At 41.8% G+C, this 16,361-nt stretch overlaps 1 protein-coding gene across 1 annotated transcript in view; it reads left to right on the top strand.

Annotated features, from left to right (window-relative positions):
* The first annotated feature begins 4,820 nt into the window (after positions 1-4,820).
* MAP3K5 (mitogen-activated protein kinase kinase kinase 5) overlaps positions 4,821-16,361 on the top strand; it is a 100,172-nt gene continuing 88,631 nt past the window's right edge. The window contains exon 1 of the mRNA XM_082303411.1: positions 4,821-5,607. Within this exon, the coding sequence (XP_082159537.1) occupies positions 5,202-5,607 (406 nt within the window). The 5' untranslated portion in view covers positions 4,821-5,201. The remainder of the gene's footprint in view (positions 5,608-16,361) is intronic.

Here is a 16,361-nt window from a genome sequence, read left to right as displayed (position 1 = left end):
GATTTTGGCCAATCACTCCCAAGGGGTGGCCGATCCTTTGTCCAATTAGACTATGAAGAAAAAAGTCTATTAAAGAGTTTGTAAAATAATTAAATCAATCAATCTTGCTGCACAATTCCTGCCTGCTGGATCTTCTCTCCTCCTCCCTACGGTTGCGGGACACGGTAATATACCCTAGGGCAATTATTTTTTTTAATACCTGCCTACACCCTCCTTCCAAGGCGTTGTAGAGATCGATAAGGTCTCCCCTGAGCCTCCTCATCTCCAGGCTGAACACGCCCAGCTCCTTCAGCCACTCCTCTTCAGACTTGTGCTCCAGACCCTTCACCACCTTTGTTGTCTTTCTCTGGACTTGCTCCAGCACCTCAATGTCTGTCCTGAATTGAGGGGCCCACAACTGGGCACAGGACTCGAGGTGTGGCATCACCAGTGCAGAAGAATCCAAACGGATTCTTCCGAACAGACGGATCCAGCATGAATCAGTAGATGGCAGCCACGTTCCATGCAAAAAACGAGAGCCTTCAGTTGAAGGAAAAAAATCCCTAACTACACTAATATTGCTGTTTTCCTAACACAACCTAATTTCAATAAAAAAAGGGAAAGTTGCTTAGTATGTAGTTTTAGGCTATCTTTATGCAGCTGTGACTTCTCTACGCTCAGCTCGAAGCCATACCCCTCGTTAGCATTAGAATGGGTGGTTGAGATGCTTACTGCAGTATCTCCACCCTTTCAGTCCCAAGGGCTCTGCTCTATTAGAAACACATGTCCCTCATTTCCTCAGCTTGCTAGCTGACAGCTAGCTTAGGTGTGAGTTGAGCTGGCAACCATCGCTGCTGTATGCATAAATCCTTCCAAAACCCTTGCTGGTCAGCAGAAACAGTAATCAGAAAGGCTCAAGTCCAAGTGTTTTAACAACTTACAAAAAGATCTTTTCTACCAGAGAAAGTAGAATGTGAGCTATTTCCTCATGTGCAAGGGCAGGTAGCTTAAAACACTGAAAACATTCAAGGACTGCAGTTAATTTTTGTCTGTCTTTTAACTATTAAACCATTCACTAGGCTCCATGCCATCAAGATTTTCTTCTACAAGTGAATGCTTATTAACTTAAAGAAACATAAAGACGTTTCCAGCTGAAATCCCCATATCATCATAAAGCTGAATGTGTTGCAGCTTTAGAAAAAGCATTTAGAATCTCAGGGTTCATATAAGATTGAAAAACTGGCAACATTGAAAATAAACCAAGTAACATTGAAAAGTAACCAAGGGGGTTGCAGGAATGAATGCAAAGGGAAAAGGCCCCCCTCATATGGAGAAACTGTGGGTTATGGCATTTGGAAGGAAGAGGCTGTTAGCATGGAGGCTTTTCTGGAGGTTTAAAAGAACAAAAGAAGCAAGAGGAGAGAAAGAGAAAGACACTGGAGCAAAGGAAAATTTAGACATGGAAATTTAGAAAAAAATGTAAGAATTATGGGGGAAGAGAGTATGAAGCAAGAACAACACACAGTCTTCACCATGCTCACAAGAAAAGGGCTACAACAATGGTCCTGACTGGTGAAATACCCATCCCTGATGATGTACCCATATTGTTCAGTCTGGTTTTGCTGTAATTTGGTAAGCAGATTCCCCATGTTATTACTGTTCCATGATCAGCTGCACCCCTACACAATGGCCACCAGTCTCTATTTACCTCCCTCCTTCTACTAAAATATTGTTTTAAATGATCAGTGTGTTCATAAGTGTATCTTTTCTCAAAGATTGGCAGCTGGCTGTCTCAAAATACTGCCTTCTCCCTATTGAACTTAAAGCTACTTCTCATAGTGATAGAGTGATACACTTAGTCTAACTTTTAAGGATAGCTTTTAGAAACAACGTTTTTTTATTTCAGTTTAACTGTTTCTACTGCTTGTGACAGTTCTGGCCTAAAGGTTACAAAAATCTTACTATGAACTTCTAATATCTCATTCAAATTTTTGTATCTCCAAGTTTCTTTAAATTCTTTTGAGTTTTTTTTAAACACTCGTAATTGAAGCATGCTGGACTCTTGAAGACCTCTTTTTCCTGTTTATCAGTGAAGAATTTACAGCGAATCTCCAATCTCTCACTCCTATATATTATCCTGTAGTTAAATAAGAGGGCCTTAAATGATGAGTGAAATTTCACATCCATTTTAAACCCAGTATTTGTGGAGATAGATTTCAGTTTATTCTATGAATTCCCTCCGCATTACCATAAACAAAATTCAAAATGCGTATTAGTCTAAAATAATTTTTCTCCCTCTACTGGACATGGATGGCCACAATACATGAAAAATATAAATTGGACAGAGTTATGTTTTAAATTTAATCTCTATAAATCAGGATACATTGGGTTGTGTTTTTTGGTTGGACCAGCTAAATCAAGCCTGTGGCATTTGTCATGTGCTGTTTATAACTCATCAAAAGTTGCATTTATATTTGCAACTAACAAAGTTGGCAAACTCTTGGATGTTAAAATTATAATTATGGTTAAAACCAGAGGCAAATGATTTATAGCTGTAGAAATATATAAAAAAGAGAGGGTCATTATTTCAAGAAGTCTACAGCCAACTGCTTGTTCCAAGTTTAAGTCTGTTTTGTCTCTGAAAAAAACAGAGCTGGAACAGGATGGTACTAAACCGTGATTATGTACAAACCATCTGGTGTTAAAGATGTTAATTTCAAAGCCCTTGAGAAACAAGTGAACAAGGTAAGAGTACTTCTGATAACAAATGGGGTGTTGTTTCAGTTTTTTAAAAATCCTTGGAATTATCTCCTAATCAAACATGAAAACACAAGAGCTCCTAAATACCTGATTGTTTGCTTTAGAGAGCTAACAGAGTAAAAGATATATTTTCACTTTATAAAAGCATCAGCAATTTGTGTTTGTTACTCAACAGTATTTTGATTTTTTTCCCAGTTTAGCGCTCAACCTCACTCACAGCCAAATCAGTAGAAAAACTAACTTGTGTTTGGAATAGACATGGTGCTAACAATGAAGCAAACCTCACAAGTCAGTAATGCTAAGTGGAATAGCATGCTTCTTCCGTCTCCTTTCAGTCCGTGACTTCCTCCTGCACTTGACAAACATGGGCTGTTCTCGAGAACAACAGAGACATATTGTTCTTGCTTCCTGTAAGGTGATGTAACTGCAATGCTGAATGGATTAACACCAATTCTGCATTTTTGTGGAAAACACCGTAATTTAGAAAAACACTTTGCCATTCAGACTATAGCAAGAAACAATAACCTACTGTATCTGGCAGATGAGCAAATATTAACTTTTCCCTGCAAATTAGTCTTTAGTTTGCTTGTCATCTTCCCACCCCATTTACTGATTTCTTATCAGCAGAAGCAAATGCCAGGCATATCTTGTTGGAAAAGGGGACTGCTCAATGCAAAAGCAAACAGAGCTACTGAAGCTACTGCAGTGACTAATTTTTCTAATTATTCTGGAATTGATCCTCTGTCTACAGAAGTAATGGAAAACAATGATACAGGAGGAGGCTTTGTGCCAACAAGTGGATTAGTCTTAACATCAATTTTAAAAGGATGGGACCTATTGATATATAAACAAAGCTAATAAGTGCTATTTTTCCTTCTCTCTTCTACCTATTTAATAGAAGCCCCCCCCCCCCCCCAAAAAAAACCCCCAACATTTGATAAATCACAAACTTTCACAGTATTTATATCCAAAAACAGACAGCAGTAGTCTCAACATGATTTTCTTTTCAAATCCATTTTGAATTCCCCACAGAGTCATTCTTGGGCTGCAAATAATCTGAAATTTTGGGGCAACTTGTCTTCATATGATGTATTATTTCAAATGCCAAAAAGGATCTCTTCCTCTGCTGGGTACTATACCATAAAAAGTTAGCATAGCTTTTGGCTATATCCCACTAGTTTCCTTCTCTGTGAAGTAATATTTTTGGTAATTATCAAGATTGCAACTATTCTTGACAAGTAAATTGTAGGTGAATACAAGAAACCGTCATATTTAATCAACATACGGGGTAGTTTTCCAGTTTTCGAGTGCAGCACTTGCGAAGCGTGAGGCTGATCCTGTTTAAAGCAGCCATAAACCCTTCAGTGAACTTGAAGCCACTCGGGAACACAGAGCGAGGCAGGTTTAGGCGGCGGATAATAGTAGAAGGCAAATGATTACTCAGTCCTGACACTGCTCTCAACTCACTGCAAACACTCAAAGCATTTACTCCTGACACGCTAGTTAGAATACCTGTGCCATTAAAAACAAACAAGAAAAGCAATAAATGATAAAAATCCCTTTAGCAGGATTAGGTTCAGAGCATAGGATTTGGCTTCTTGCAAACACAGGCTCCTTCAGGTGAACCCCAAGTGCTTCTGAAGGCTCCGGGGCGAGGCAGGGCTCCCGTCGTTTCAGCGGCGGAGAGGCGCAGCCTGACCCCACAGATTTGAAACGCGACCGTGGGCTCGTGTTAGGGGGGAAGATACTACAAAGCAAAGCCCCGCAGGAGACGGCAGGGAAGGGCCGCCCTCGGTCCTCTCCAACAGCCGGTACCGCCGTCCCCTCCCGGGGCACCGCGGCCGGAACTTCCCAAGGGGAGTAGTGCCCTTCCAGGCTGACAAGCCCGTGAGGACACGACGTGACTCCTCTTCCTCGAGAGCTCCCACTCGGGACACGGCCGGAACGCCGAGCAGGGGGGCGGAAAAGGTTCTTTCTGCCCGGAGGCGGGGCCGGAGGAGGCGCCCGGTGCTGGGGCCGGCCCAGCCCGCGCTGCCCGTGGCTCCGCAGCTGTCGTTCGGCTAGAGCTGGGGCGCCGGAGAGCGATCCCACAAGTGGTTCCTCCGCGCGGCCGAGGAATTTCGCCCAAGGAGCGAAGCGGCCGAAGGAAGAGCGGGTTGTCGGGGGTGGCACGAGAAGGAGGCCGGGCTGCCGGGGGTCGGCGCGCCGGGTAGTCCCTGCAGGTGCGGGGGAGAAGGGATCGGCGCGTCATGGTGCCGGCGGCAGGCACGGAGGGAGGCTGTGCTCGCCTCCCTGTCTCCGTCAGCTTTCGCTAGAGCCTGAGTGGGAGTTCCTCGCTTCAGCCCGGCCGCCTCTCCCCTCCAGCAGCTCAGCGGGACCGCTCCGGGGCGGGCGGCGCACTATGGCATCCGCCTAACCCCGGCCAGCGCAACAGAGCCCGGGGCTGCTCCTTCGCCACCGGGATGAGCGACAGCAGCGAGGGGATCGTCAGCCTGCCTGTGCCCGGCCCGCCCGGCGGCGGGACCCCCTGCGAGGAGGTGCTTGGCAGGCGAGCGCCTGGGGCCGAGACCGGCGCCCGCAGCCTCCCGCCCGACTTGGCTGCGCCGCCGCCCGCCGCTCTCTGGGCTGAGGACGCCGCCGCCGCCGCCTGCCCGAGCAGCGCCGCGCGGGCCAAGGGTGGCGGCCGGCGGACCGCGGTCACCTACGTGATCAACGAGGCCAGCCAGGGGCCGCTGCTGGCGGCGGAGAGCGGCGCCCTGCAGAGCCTGCGGGAGGCGTGCGAGGCGGTGGGGGCCGCGCTGGAGACCCTGCACTTCGGCAAGCTGGACTTCGGCGAGACGGCGGTGTTGGACCGCTTCTACAACGCAGGTGAGAGGGGCTGCCCGGCCGGGGCTGATCATCGCCGCCGCGGGACCAGCTCGACCCGGGCTCGCCGTCACCGCCGCGGGTTCACGTGGGGAGGCAAAAGTGCGCCAGAGCCCGCTTTTGTCTCCCGCGCTAATGGAGAAGAAACTCTTATGTCAGCAAGCGTGCTGTGAATCAGCTGTGCTACCAGCGGGTTAAACGTGCCCTGGCTATTTTCTCTCGGTGTCCTAACAGAGTGCAGGGACGCAAATTGGTACTAGTACGATGAGTGCAGGCTGAAACAGGCAGGAGCTTCCAGGCCACGGGAGCTTTGAAAAGGAGATTTGACACCAGATGTGTGGCTGGACAATTTCTTAGTGCTGACACAATATCTGGGACGCTCCATGTGTTTGTGCTTTTGATACTGGTTGCATAAATATATACGATGGATGCACTGGAACAAAGAGCTGTGCGCACTGATCTAGTTTATTTGGCGAGAGTACCCAGGGCTGCATCCTCTCACCCCAGTTTACCAGCTGCACGGCGATAAAAATACAGCACCCTCAGTTGAAGGTGTGGTGGCTTGACGTTCTGTGCTATGATGTACTTGGCCTCGCTTGTAAAAATAATAACTAAAAATTTTCCCCACCTATTTATCTTACTGACAGATGCATGGCATGAATGTAGAATAAAAAATACCCCTGCTTGCTATATTTTCAAAGACTTCATACAACTAAGGTTATAGTACTGAATTAATGACTTTTTGCTTTAAAAAAATCAGAAGCAGGAAATTGACCTGACCTGCAATTTTAAGCTTATTGTGTGATGTGGCTTTGGTGTATATGAAATATATGCTAAAAGTAAGCATTTAACAAGTTTTGTCAGATACTGTAATTTCCTCCTCTCCTGGGGAGGGGTGAAGAAAAAGGGAAAAAAAAACCCGAACACAAAAACAAACAAACAAAAACCTCCTGGCAGTATTGTAACCAGTTCTCACAAAAGACTCTTCAGCACAGGCATGCATATGCTGTCACCTCTTTGAAACTTTGCGAGCTTTGCCTCATGGACTGCTGCTTTCAGTTCAGTGAGGTGGGCGGTTGTGAAGCGTGTACTCACAGCTTATTCCTTCTGCCCCATGCAGAGCCCTGTCCTTAGAAGTAACAATTCAGAGAAGTCAGAGGAGCTGTCCTCACAGGTGGAAATAGGAAGGCCATTGAGTTTCATTATAGAATGAAACTCTTGCATTCTATAATGAACAGAGACTTACATTCTCTGCATTCAGCTCAGAGATTTCAAGCATTCTGACGTCTCTTCATTCCAGGACAGGTGAAACCTGAGGGTCTCTTTCGGTTCTGTCGTGGAAGCTGTCGCGTAGTGAGTCTCACAAAGCTGAATTATCCCTGATGTTTCAGTGCCTCTTACACTGGTTAATTTTTAGACTCTGAGCTGTTCAGTAGGCGGGGTCTTGATAGTTCATGGACGCTTTTCTTGTAATGGGAGATTTGACTTGAAGTGGGCCCCTTTTAATTCTGGCAGTAGGCGTCTGGCATGTAGTGCTACATAACTGCACGCTTATGTAATATAATTTGCTTATTTCAATGGCTTTTCAGCAAACTGTAAATGTGAAAACATTACTTTTTCTTTCATCCTGTTTGGCTGGAATTTAGTGGAAGTGTTACAAAGCAGAAAAAATACTTTGTCATTCTGCTTTAGTAGCAAAGTCCATAAACCTGTAAAGAACTAGGAGAGCTGATCACCTCCAGTGCCTGGACTGAAGACACTTAGATGTAGAAGCTTGTGTCTGCTCCACATATACTCTGTACTTCCTGGGCTGACCAGTGATAAACCAGCTGCAATCCCAAAACCTGCGTTATGCTGCTGGTCTTATGTCTAGAGGGATCTGTGGATTTTCATACTTGTTTCTTTATCCCTGTTGCACTTTCTACACTCTCTCTATTTTTAAGAATTATTTGTTCTCCAGAAACTTAAAAGTAATGAAAAAATCTCTCTGAGACTAGGAACAACATTAAAGAGTAGAAGCTCTGTAGTAGAAAAACACAAATGAGGAACAGTGTAGGGAACAAAACCAAAACAGCCATGGAGGGTGTAGCTATTGCACAGATTTTTTTTTTTTTTAACTGCTTTAACAGGGTGGTGGGACAGAATATTTGTAGGTGACCTAAACTCCTTCTCTCTTATCCTTGTTGTCCTCTTCTGCTGTGTGCTTTCAGTGGTCAAATGTGATATTAGTAATACCATAAAGAATATCTGCACACTATGTTATTTAGAAAGAATAGTGTATGAAAATAGCACAGCATGACTAAATATGAAATAAAAATTCAGCAGTGAAATTACGTGACAGTTAACTGGTCATATTCAGGGTATGAAGTCTTCCTGGATTCATTGTAAAGGCCAGCTAAGTTACAAGAATAAGGTGATTTCATGAAGGTTGGGAAAATCAAACTTATAATTGTGTTTGTATGAAACAAAACGAAACAAAACAAAACCTCTCGTAAAGCATGTAAATTAACTGTGATTTACAGGGATAGACCTACAGTATAATATACCTGTACATCGTTAAGGCTTCCCTTTTAAATATCTTAATTTTTGCTATGTATAACATAATCTGAAGTCTTGGTGATTTCTGATGCATGTTTGCTTCATGCCTTTCACAGCTACAAAGAGAACCTGAAGGAGTATTAAGTAAAATATCTTAGATGAAAATACTCATCATCCGCTCTAAATGTAGATTAGCCTACTAATAATCCTCCTTCTGCCACCTGCAGTCAACTATGGCCCTTAAATGCTGAGACATAATTAGCAGTGCATATTTAGTGAGTAGGTGCCAGGTATGTATAATGGAACCATGCATGCACCAAATATTAAGAATGAGCCTAGTCTAGCATTTCTGATTGCATGGCTTAAACTACACTTGATTTCAGCAAAAAAATTTATTTCTTGAGAAGCAAGTGTCAAATGAGCCCTGAAAACTGTAGAAGTGTCTGACAAAAATAGAGATTTCAATATTTATCACATTTTCTTCTACTTAAAGAGGAAGGTAAGGAGAGGAAAATGTAGTTCAATTTCTTGCAAAACTTGATGTATCTGGATTTCATCAGCTGTCTTAAGGACTCTTTTCCTTTGTAAAGAGAGTACAGTGAGAGTCTTTCTTTCTTTCTTTCTGTCTTTCTTTCTCCAGTAATTTTAAGCTTGTGTGGGTGAATTACAGGTATCTCTTAAATTCAACTTAATTTCGAAATACTTCAGAAATATTTTAGTAGGAATATTTTAATATGCCAAAATGTATCTGAAACACCATTCTACAGTGCAGTAGGTAATCATGGTATTTTAAAAGTCACTGAAACCATTGCTTTTGTAATTAAATGGAATTTTCTCTAAATTTTAATGACCAGATCTGCATATCCTGTTTATTTTTCTTTAATTGCTCAGTTTCTTTTGGAAACAGCCATAAATGAGTGTAAAGTACTTAGAGTTTGTTTGGCTTAGGTAAGCATTCTTCCTCTTTTTTTTTTTCCTATCTTTTTTTGGCAATTGAAATTAGAATGATTTTGTTTCTGAGCAGATTTTTACACAGTCACTTTGTGTTACATAAGTGCATCAAGGACTGGCTGAACAAAGTGTTTGAGAAAAACAAAATAGGTAAAAGTATGGTAAAAGGAAAAAAATGCATGAATCAGCAATCTGAGTCAGCTCTTCATGGGAGGGAGGTGCTCTAAGTCAAGGTAATTTCTTCACACATGTTTTTAGAATTAAGCAGGGATTTGTATAGTAATTTGCTAGATGCACAGTATTGGGCATTCTGACTTTTAAATACAGTCTCAGAGGGACTGGTGGAAGATAAAGATCACACAGGGACTGAGGCGGATATGGGTTTTCTAATCTGTGCAGTCACTTGTTTTAGGTTGGTTCTCACGTTAAACAGCTTGACTGATGTGCTTTTCATATAAAACTGTCCTTCTAACTTTCATGTTATCTTATAATGGGGAATTTCAATTTCATAAGCTTCTTATGCTCAAGTTTCATCCATCAGTGGCCCTTAGGATAGATAGCATTTTCTACTAACACTGTTGTGTCAGGCTATTGAGGTAATTCTCCAGAACAGCAATGATCAACTGAAATACAGTTCATCAAATAAGAGATGATAAAATAGGTTTAATATCTTATCTTCATTTCTGGAATTCAGCATTATTGCTCTCAGAATTCATGCAGGCTTGGGCTTGAGATTGGCAGTGTTGGCTTACTGGGCTTGGAAACATAGTGTGCTATGTTCTTGGGAAGACTCTTGGTATCAAAAATGACAGAAAGTTCAGAGAACTAGTACAGTCACTTGTGTGAAGGTGAACTTTACTTCAAAGATGCTCTACACCTAAGTTGTTTCTGCAGATTCTACAGGACATTTGCGGATTGTGCAGTTTAGAAACATTTACAGGCGCACAGAAGTGCAGTAAAACAGTACCAGGGCTCAACAGCATTCTTGTGGTTTCTTCCTCTAAATATGATAAGTTCTATGATGCTTTTTTTTTTTTGAAGTGGGATTCATGCCTTTATATAAAAGTTTCCTGAAGTTCGTGATTGTGACACACTAATGCAAACTTCCCTCTTAAACCCAAGTGAGGTTATATTCTATTCAAAACTGATGTTTTTGATTCTAGAAGTTGGCGTATATATTTACTGTGGTAAAAACCAGCACATCCTACCATATTAAATCTTTGTAGGAGCAAAAAATTCACTAGCAGAGAGAATAATCACAAGCTTTATTTTATTCCACATTGTCTGTCAGAACAATTAGGTGTTTTTCACCACCTTTTTATCTGTGCCTCCTGATGAATATTTTTTAATTTCACTGACAGAGTTTTGTCAAACACTTGAAATACTGCACATACTTCCTGTGGTTATGCAGCACTTATATTCATATCTTATTTTACTTCTTTTTGACACCCCCCTCATGCCCCAGGTGCTGCACTATCCCCACTACTGTTTCTATAGCATCATGACTGGAGAATCAAATTATAGTTCTTATTAGTGTAGCGGGAGAAATTATCCTGATGCATTATTCTTGTCCAATTTCAGAGTCCAGGACAACTACTAAAAAAATAAAAAGAAGTTTAGTCCCACTGTCAGTGGAAATCATGTTGAAAAATTCTGTATTTCAGCAGCAATATGATGCAAGTGATGAGTTGGAGCAAGAGGTGCCGAGTGGGTTAATAATGGTGTGCAGAGTTGAGCTGATGTCTGTCTTGAGAGTATGACTATAATCATGTCAGGGATGCTAAGTATTATGAGTACAGAATCTTTGTGTCGGAATGCACAGCACGTATTGTAATGTTTAGGTGGGGTGGGTTATAAAGCTCCTTTTGATTCTGTACATTGATTCCAGACTTTCTTAGAAATCAGCATTAGAAACCTAAACCAAATTCATGGCACATCTTCAACCCAGAAGAGTATTTAATTCTAAAGCATCTGAATGTCATCTACAACAAAAATGATGAGTCTGGAAAAAAATCTGTAGTCCTGATACAAAGCTTGTGTGCTCATAGTGCTAGTGGAGATCTTCTTAATTTATGAAAAAGTTGTGGGATTTGAAACAACATATTCACAAATATTTCCATTGCTGGACCAGCTGTAAATTTTTATAACCAAATTCCAAAATTGGTATTGTACTGCACTACTCTCATTAGGCTACTTGTCAATAGGTGACTGGAAAACTGATAATTCCATCAGCTTCTGTCTAAAGTAGAGGAGCGCAGAAGATACACCCACTCCATGTATGTGGGCTGTGAGACCTTGGTTCTCTTTCAGACTCTGTCACTGGCCTGTCACAGCAGTTTGTAGCTCTGCTGTGCAGAAAGAGCTTCCCGGGGTCTCTCCTACAGCTGAGGGGCTGAGAGGCTTGTGCAGAGTCTGCCATGGATGTGAATTTCCAGCCATGTCTGTAACATAAGTAACATTTAAGCGTATGCTCTTACAGTGTTTATTTACTGAGCTGCTATCAGTGAGACAGCTAACTAGAGAGTCCAAATGAAGGCTTATGTTGGATTATTTAGAAGCTGCTGGAAGTTACTAGAAGTTAGGCTTTTGAAATGGTACTTTCTCTTTTAAGTGCATCAGGGCGATAGAGCTAGTTTAGAAATACTTCATGATATTTGAAGTGGTGGGAGGAATGCAGGTTATGAAATTATTAGGCTGTCTTAAATTACAGTAAAGATGCAAAACTTGTGGGGCATGTGTATTAGCAGACATCATCTAAGTATATTCCCCACTGGAGAAAATGCTGAATGGAGCTAGATGAATGCTTTTTGAGTAATGTAGAAGAAAGCTCGATTTTTCTGCAGTTTACATTTCTGTAGCTCTGAACAGGATGTGTCATAAAGAAATGACTCTTGAATTTGCTGAAGTCATGATAATAATTTGACTTCTTTTTTTAGTATCTTTCCAAAGTAAAGAAGCACAATACGAAAAACTGTAAATGTAGCAAGAGACAACAGCTGAAACAAGTTGTGTTAAAGCCCAAAGGTTTCAAGTGAAAAGTGGAAAAGGCCTTACACGCATCCTTTAGCACCATTGTCCTCAGTAATTTCACCCTTTGTTATGTCTTAAATTAAACTAAATTAAGCAAGTGAAAATTTCATTTTTATGGCAGTTTGTTTTCTTTTGTCTTGGTATAGAACAGCTGAATTTTGAGTGTATTCTCTGGTCCTGATAATTTAAAACTTGTTCCTCTTTTCCCCAGTGCCTTTGGAGCAGTCTCTATTGGAGTTGTTGTATTTGCATGTATAGAAAACCTGTAAGTTTATTTGTAAGTTAAACACAAAGGAATTAAAAAACCTCAGCGGCTCTATAATGACAGGGATTCTGCAAGTCTGTGGTTAATAAAATAGAAGTTGTTGCTGGGATTCACATCTTTCCTTGTGGGCTCCCTGCTTTAGATTGTCCCCAAACATCCACTGTCCACAGTAGTCTCCTACCACTTCTTCAGTATGGCTTCTCTGGGGGTTTATACTCAGCAGTACAGACACACTAAGAAGTACAGCATTTGTTAGAGTGAGATAAACATCTGCAGCAGTCAGCAAAGTCATCTCATACACCAGAACATGTGTGTGTGACAGATGACAGAAGAATCTGCTTTGACAATGGGGGATTTTCCGGTAATTACTGATGGGTAGATTTCTGTAAGAAGTTTGTAATTGTTTGTGTTCCAAGAGAACATGAACCTCCAGCTGAGCTTGACATACAAGCACAGGCTGCTTTTTTGGTTTATATTACTTTTTTCCTCTGAGACCAAATTTATGCCTTGAGTGATGCAGGTATAATATTTCAGTTATGAAGAGCTGCTGATCAACTATTAACAACAGCATGCCAGAGTTGAATTCTCTTCTAAATCGTGTCTGCCTTTATTCATAAACATTGGGATGAGTTTAGATGCAGCATGGGGCTTAAAGATTTCCCACAGTCTGAATCATTTGAAGCTAGTGGGAATCAGTGCTCTTTCAAATCCCACAAGAAACGTATATTTTGATTTAAGAGCTAGACACCCTTGTAAAAATTTGGCTCTGGATTTCTCCCTTACTGTAATAAAGTAAATGAGTTGCTCTGGGACTTGCTTGCTGATTGTGTCAGTGGGTGTCTCTTGCAGAGAGTGCACTCTGGGTGAGTAAGCAGCTGGTGCTTTCAGTGGTGAAGACAGTTTTTCAGTGATATCTCCACAGAAGAGTTATCTGCAGTTCTTGCAGAATTTATGTGGTTTTCTTCCCCTTCACACAATACCTGTCTGATACAGTTTTAATGCTGCTTTCAGAACAGTCTTTCTGGCTTATTAGGGACTTATAGACCGAGACCTGCAGTCTGTGAAGTGTGAAGATGCAGGTTAAACTTCTGGCAGAAGTCTATTCCGCAGTGTGCACAAGTCATCTGACTGTACCACAGGAAGCCCTGGATGAACAAGGAAGACTCAAAGATGTACCAGAACAGTTGTACCTCCGTAGGAATTCATTTATGGTTCTGAAATTGGGCCCCTCCTGCTTGGGATAAATTTATCTTGACACAGTAGCAAAGTGCTTCATTTAACTCCACCGTAGAGGCACATCCATAAGATTAAATGCTCCTACTTCCGCTGCTCCACCTTCAGTATGATTTTTTGCAGCTACACATACTTTTTAAAGCATGATAGTACTGCCTTTTCTCTATAGAAGAATGTCTCTGAAGGGAAGCACACTAGATGTATGCCATAATTTTGTGTTTATTGGTTTATTACTGCCTTTCAATACAGTATCTCAGATAAGGTTTCTTGACCTTCCTCCAGGAACCTTATAGCTGATTTGAGTGAAAATGGATTGACTTTAACCTGAATATATGCATGCTGACTACTGGTTATGCTTTCAATAATGTGGCATGATCGTGAAATCCAGGTTTTTGGTTGTGTGCTGCATCATCTCTTCACTCACTCCTTGCAGCTCTTGCCATCAATGGAAGTGACATGTGGCATCTGTGGAGAAGGGCAGAAGCCATTTGCCTCTTGAATGTACCCTTGTCTTCCAGATCACAGTTGGAAATGAGAAGTTTTTGCCAGGCAGTTGGTGTGAAGAACAGAGAATCCTTCCAAATCTCCTTGGGAGCGGAATTTTGTCCGTTCTGAATGTCGTCATCATTCCCAGATCAAGTGCAATTGCAAAAAGCTCAGTGACACCATCCTGATCTCTTTCAGTAGAAAAGAAGTGATTGTCACTTGTGTAAATAAGATGAGGTCCTGTGTATTTATGTTCTCTGTTTCCCTGAGATCAGTTTCAGTATGTTTTCTGCAGAACTGAACTTCACTATTACTTCATATAAAAATAAATATACTTCATTTGATACTTGGAGTCGTTCAATACATAATCTCTTACAAGGGTTTTCAGTGACCTTGCAAATCATGCAAGTTGCTGTGCACAAACTATTTTCTTTTGCTTATTATGATGAAACTTGTGGAGGTAAAGTTCCGTGATAAATTCATTCAATATTTGTTTATTATTTACCTTTCAAGACTGTGAAGACTCCAATTTTCACAGCTATATTTATGACTGCATGTTAATTAGAAGAGAAACAGGGATTCTCAAAGAGGGATTTTTTTGTTTGTTTGTTTTGAGACTGTAACTCACAACCTTGGTTGTTCTAGTTTCCTTTTATGTCTTTCAATGTTTTTATTATTTTGGGAATTTTCCTGATTTATTGACCAGGAGCAACAGCTCCATGTATAGTGAGGGTGCCACATATGGCAGACATTGCAGGGCAAGCCAGAAAAAAAGTAGCCCTTCCAAAGTATCCTCTACGGCTATATTATTGCTATACAAACAGGTTTTATTATTTTTTTTGAAAGGGTACCTGTAGAGCAGGGAAGCAGCATGTTCTTTAGTGATGTGATTCTAAAGGAAGGAGGGGAGAAAAGGCCCTACCTTTGCCATGAAAGCAGCCTGATGAGACCAATGCTATTCTCTTTGAGGAAGCGCTGGGGTCTTGCAGCGGTGCCCAATTCTGGTCTGTTCTTGAGGCATTATTTCCTACTCCTACCCCTACTTCAGAGGTGGTTTTTCCCCTCTTCTACTTGCTGCCACAGGCCAAGGGCAGCATGGGAGTACACTGACTTACTACAGCAATAGAAGGCCACCTCCAGTGGTGAAGTCTGAACCTCCCATGGCTGTGCAGAGCCCAGGTCTGTAGCTGGAGAGAAAGTACTTTGTCAACCTCTCAGCATGAGGAAGGAAGCCCTTTGGCCTTGGCTAGAGCTGGGAACTAGTGGTGTATACTTGGTTCTGGACAAGCCTTTTAGGCTGGAGTCTATATGGGCAGCACTGTCGAGAGCTGAGACTGTGGTGCAGCCCAGCCCAGCTGTGCTAGCAGATTTTTTGCTGGATCAGTCTCAGGGTGTATTGCAGAATGCTCTGTTTACAGATGAGAAGTGTCTCAGGCTGGATTTAGTAGCCACTCAAAGAGCTTATATTGAACATTTACTCAAATGCACTTATTTCATTGAGGCTTAATAGCACCAAAAGCTTGTGGAGGCCATTAAAGTGCAAAGTGGATTTAACATGGTTTAAATACTTCAACACATTTGGGTGTATTTCACAATTCTGAGGTAAATGGAGAAAGTCTTAAAAGTATGTATGTGTTCTAAAAGCATTCCACAAAAGAAACAAGAAAATGGGGATTCTTGCCGGTAATTCTGTTACCGGAAACCATGATCTCCCTTTTCCAGCTGATGCAAGAAGGCCAAAATGCAATAAAAGCACTGGGAAAATGGACTAAACTAAAGCAAGAGTTTTTGCAGCAAGCCCTGCCAAATGGGTGTGAACTGGAAAATTTCCAGTCCATTTTGTTGCTTAACTGCTTGCATTTTGGTCTGTTTTGTGCAGCATCCCAGAAGTGTCTCTGCTTTGAATTATCAGTGAGTTGACAACCTGATACTTGTCTCGGTATCCTCTCTGTTCAAGTTTTTTAACAGTAGCTTCAGTTGAAAAATTTCCTGGTAGGCAGACATTCCAATTAGTGGATTTCAGTTTATGCTGTGGCTGGTGGCAAACTGGCAGATGCCCATCTTCAAGATTTAATTCAGTTCATAAGAAATTATATATTCCTTATTCATTATGAATTGAATATACTGATTTGCAGACACAGAGAGCAGGGGTTGTTCAACATGGAGAAGACTTCACGGCGACCTCATTGTGGCCTTTAAGTACCTTAAGGAGCTTTATAAAAAGGAGAGAGGGAGACTTTTATATGGACAGATA

This window comes from Coloeus monedula (assembly GCF_965178545.1).
Source record: "Coloeus monedula genome assembly, chromosome: 2".
In the NCBI taxonomy this organism is placed as follows: domain Eukaryota; kingdom Metazoa; phylum Chordata; class Aves; order Passeriformes; family Corvidae; genus Coloeus; species Coloeus monedula.
Note: the sequence above shows the minus strand (reverse complement) of the source record. Positions and strands in the feature narration are given on the sequence as shown.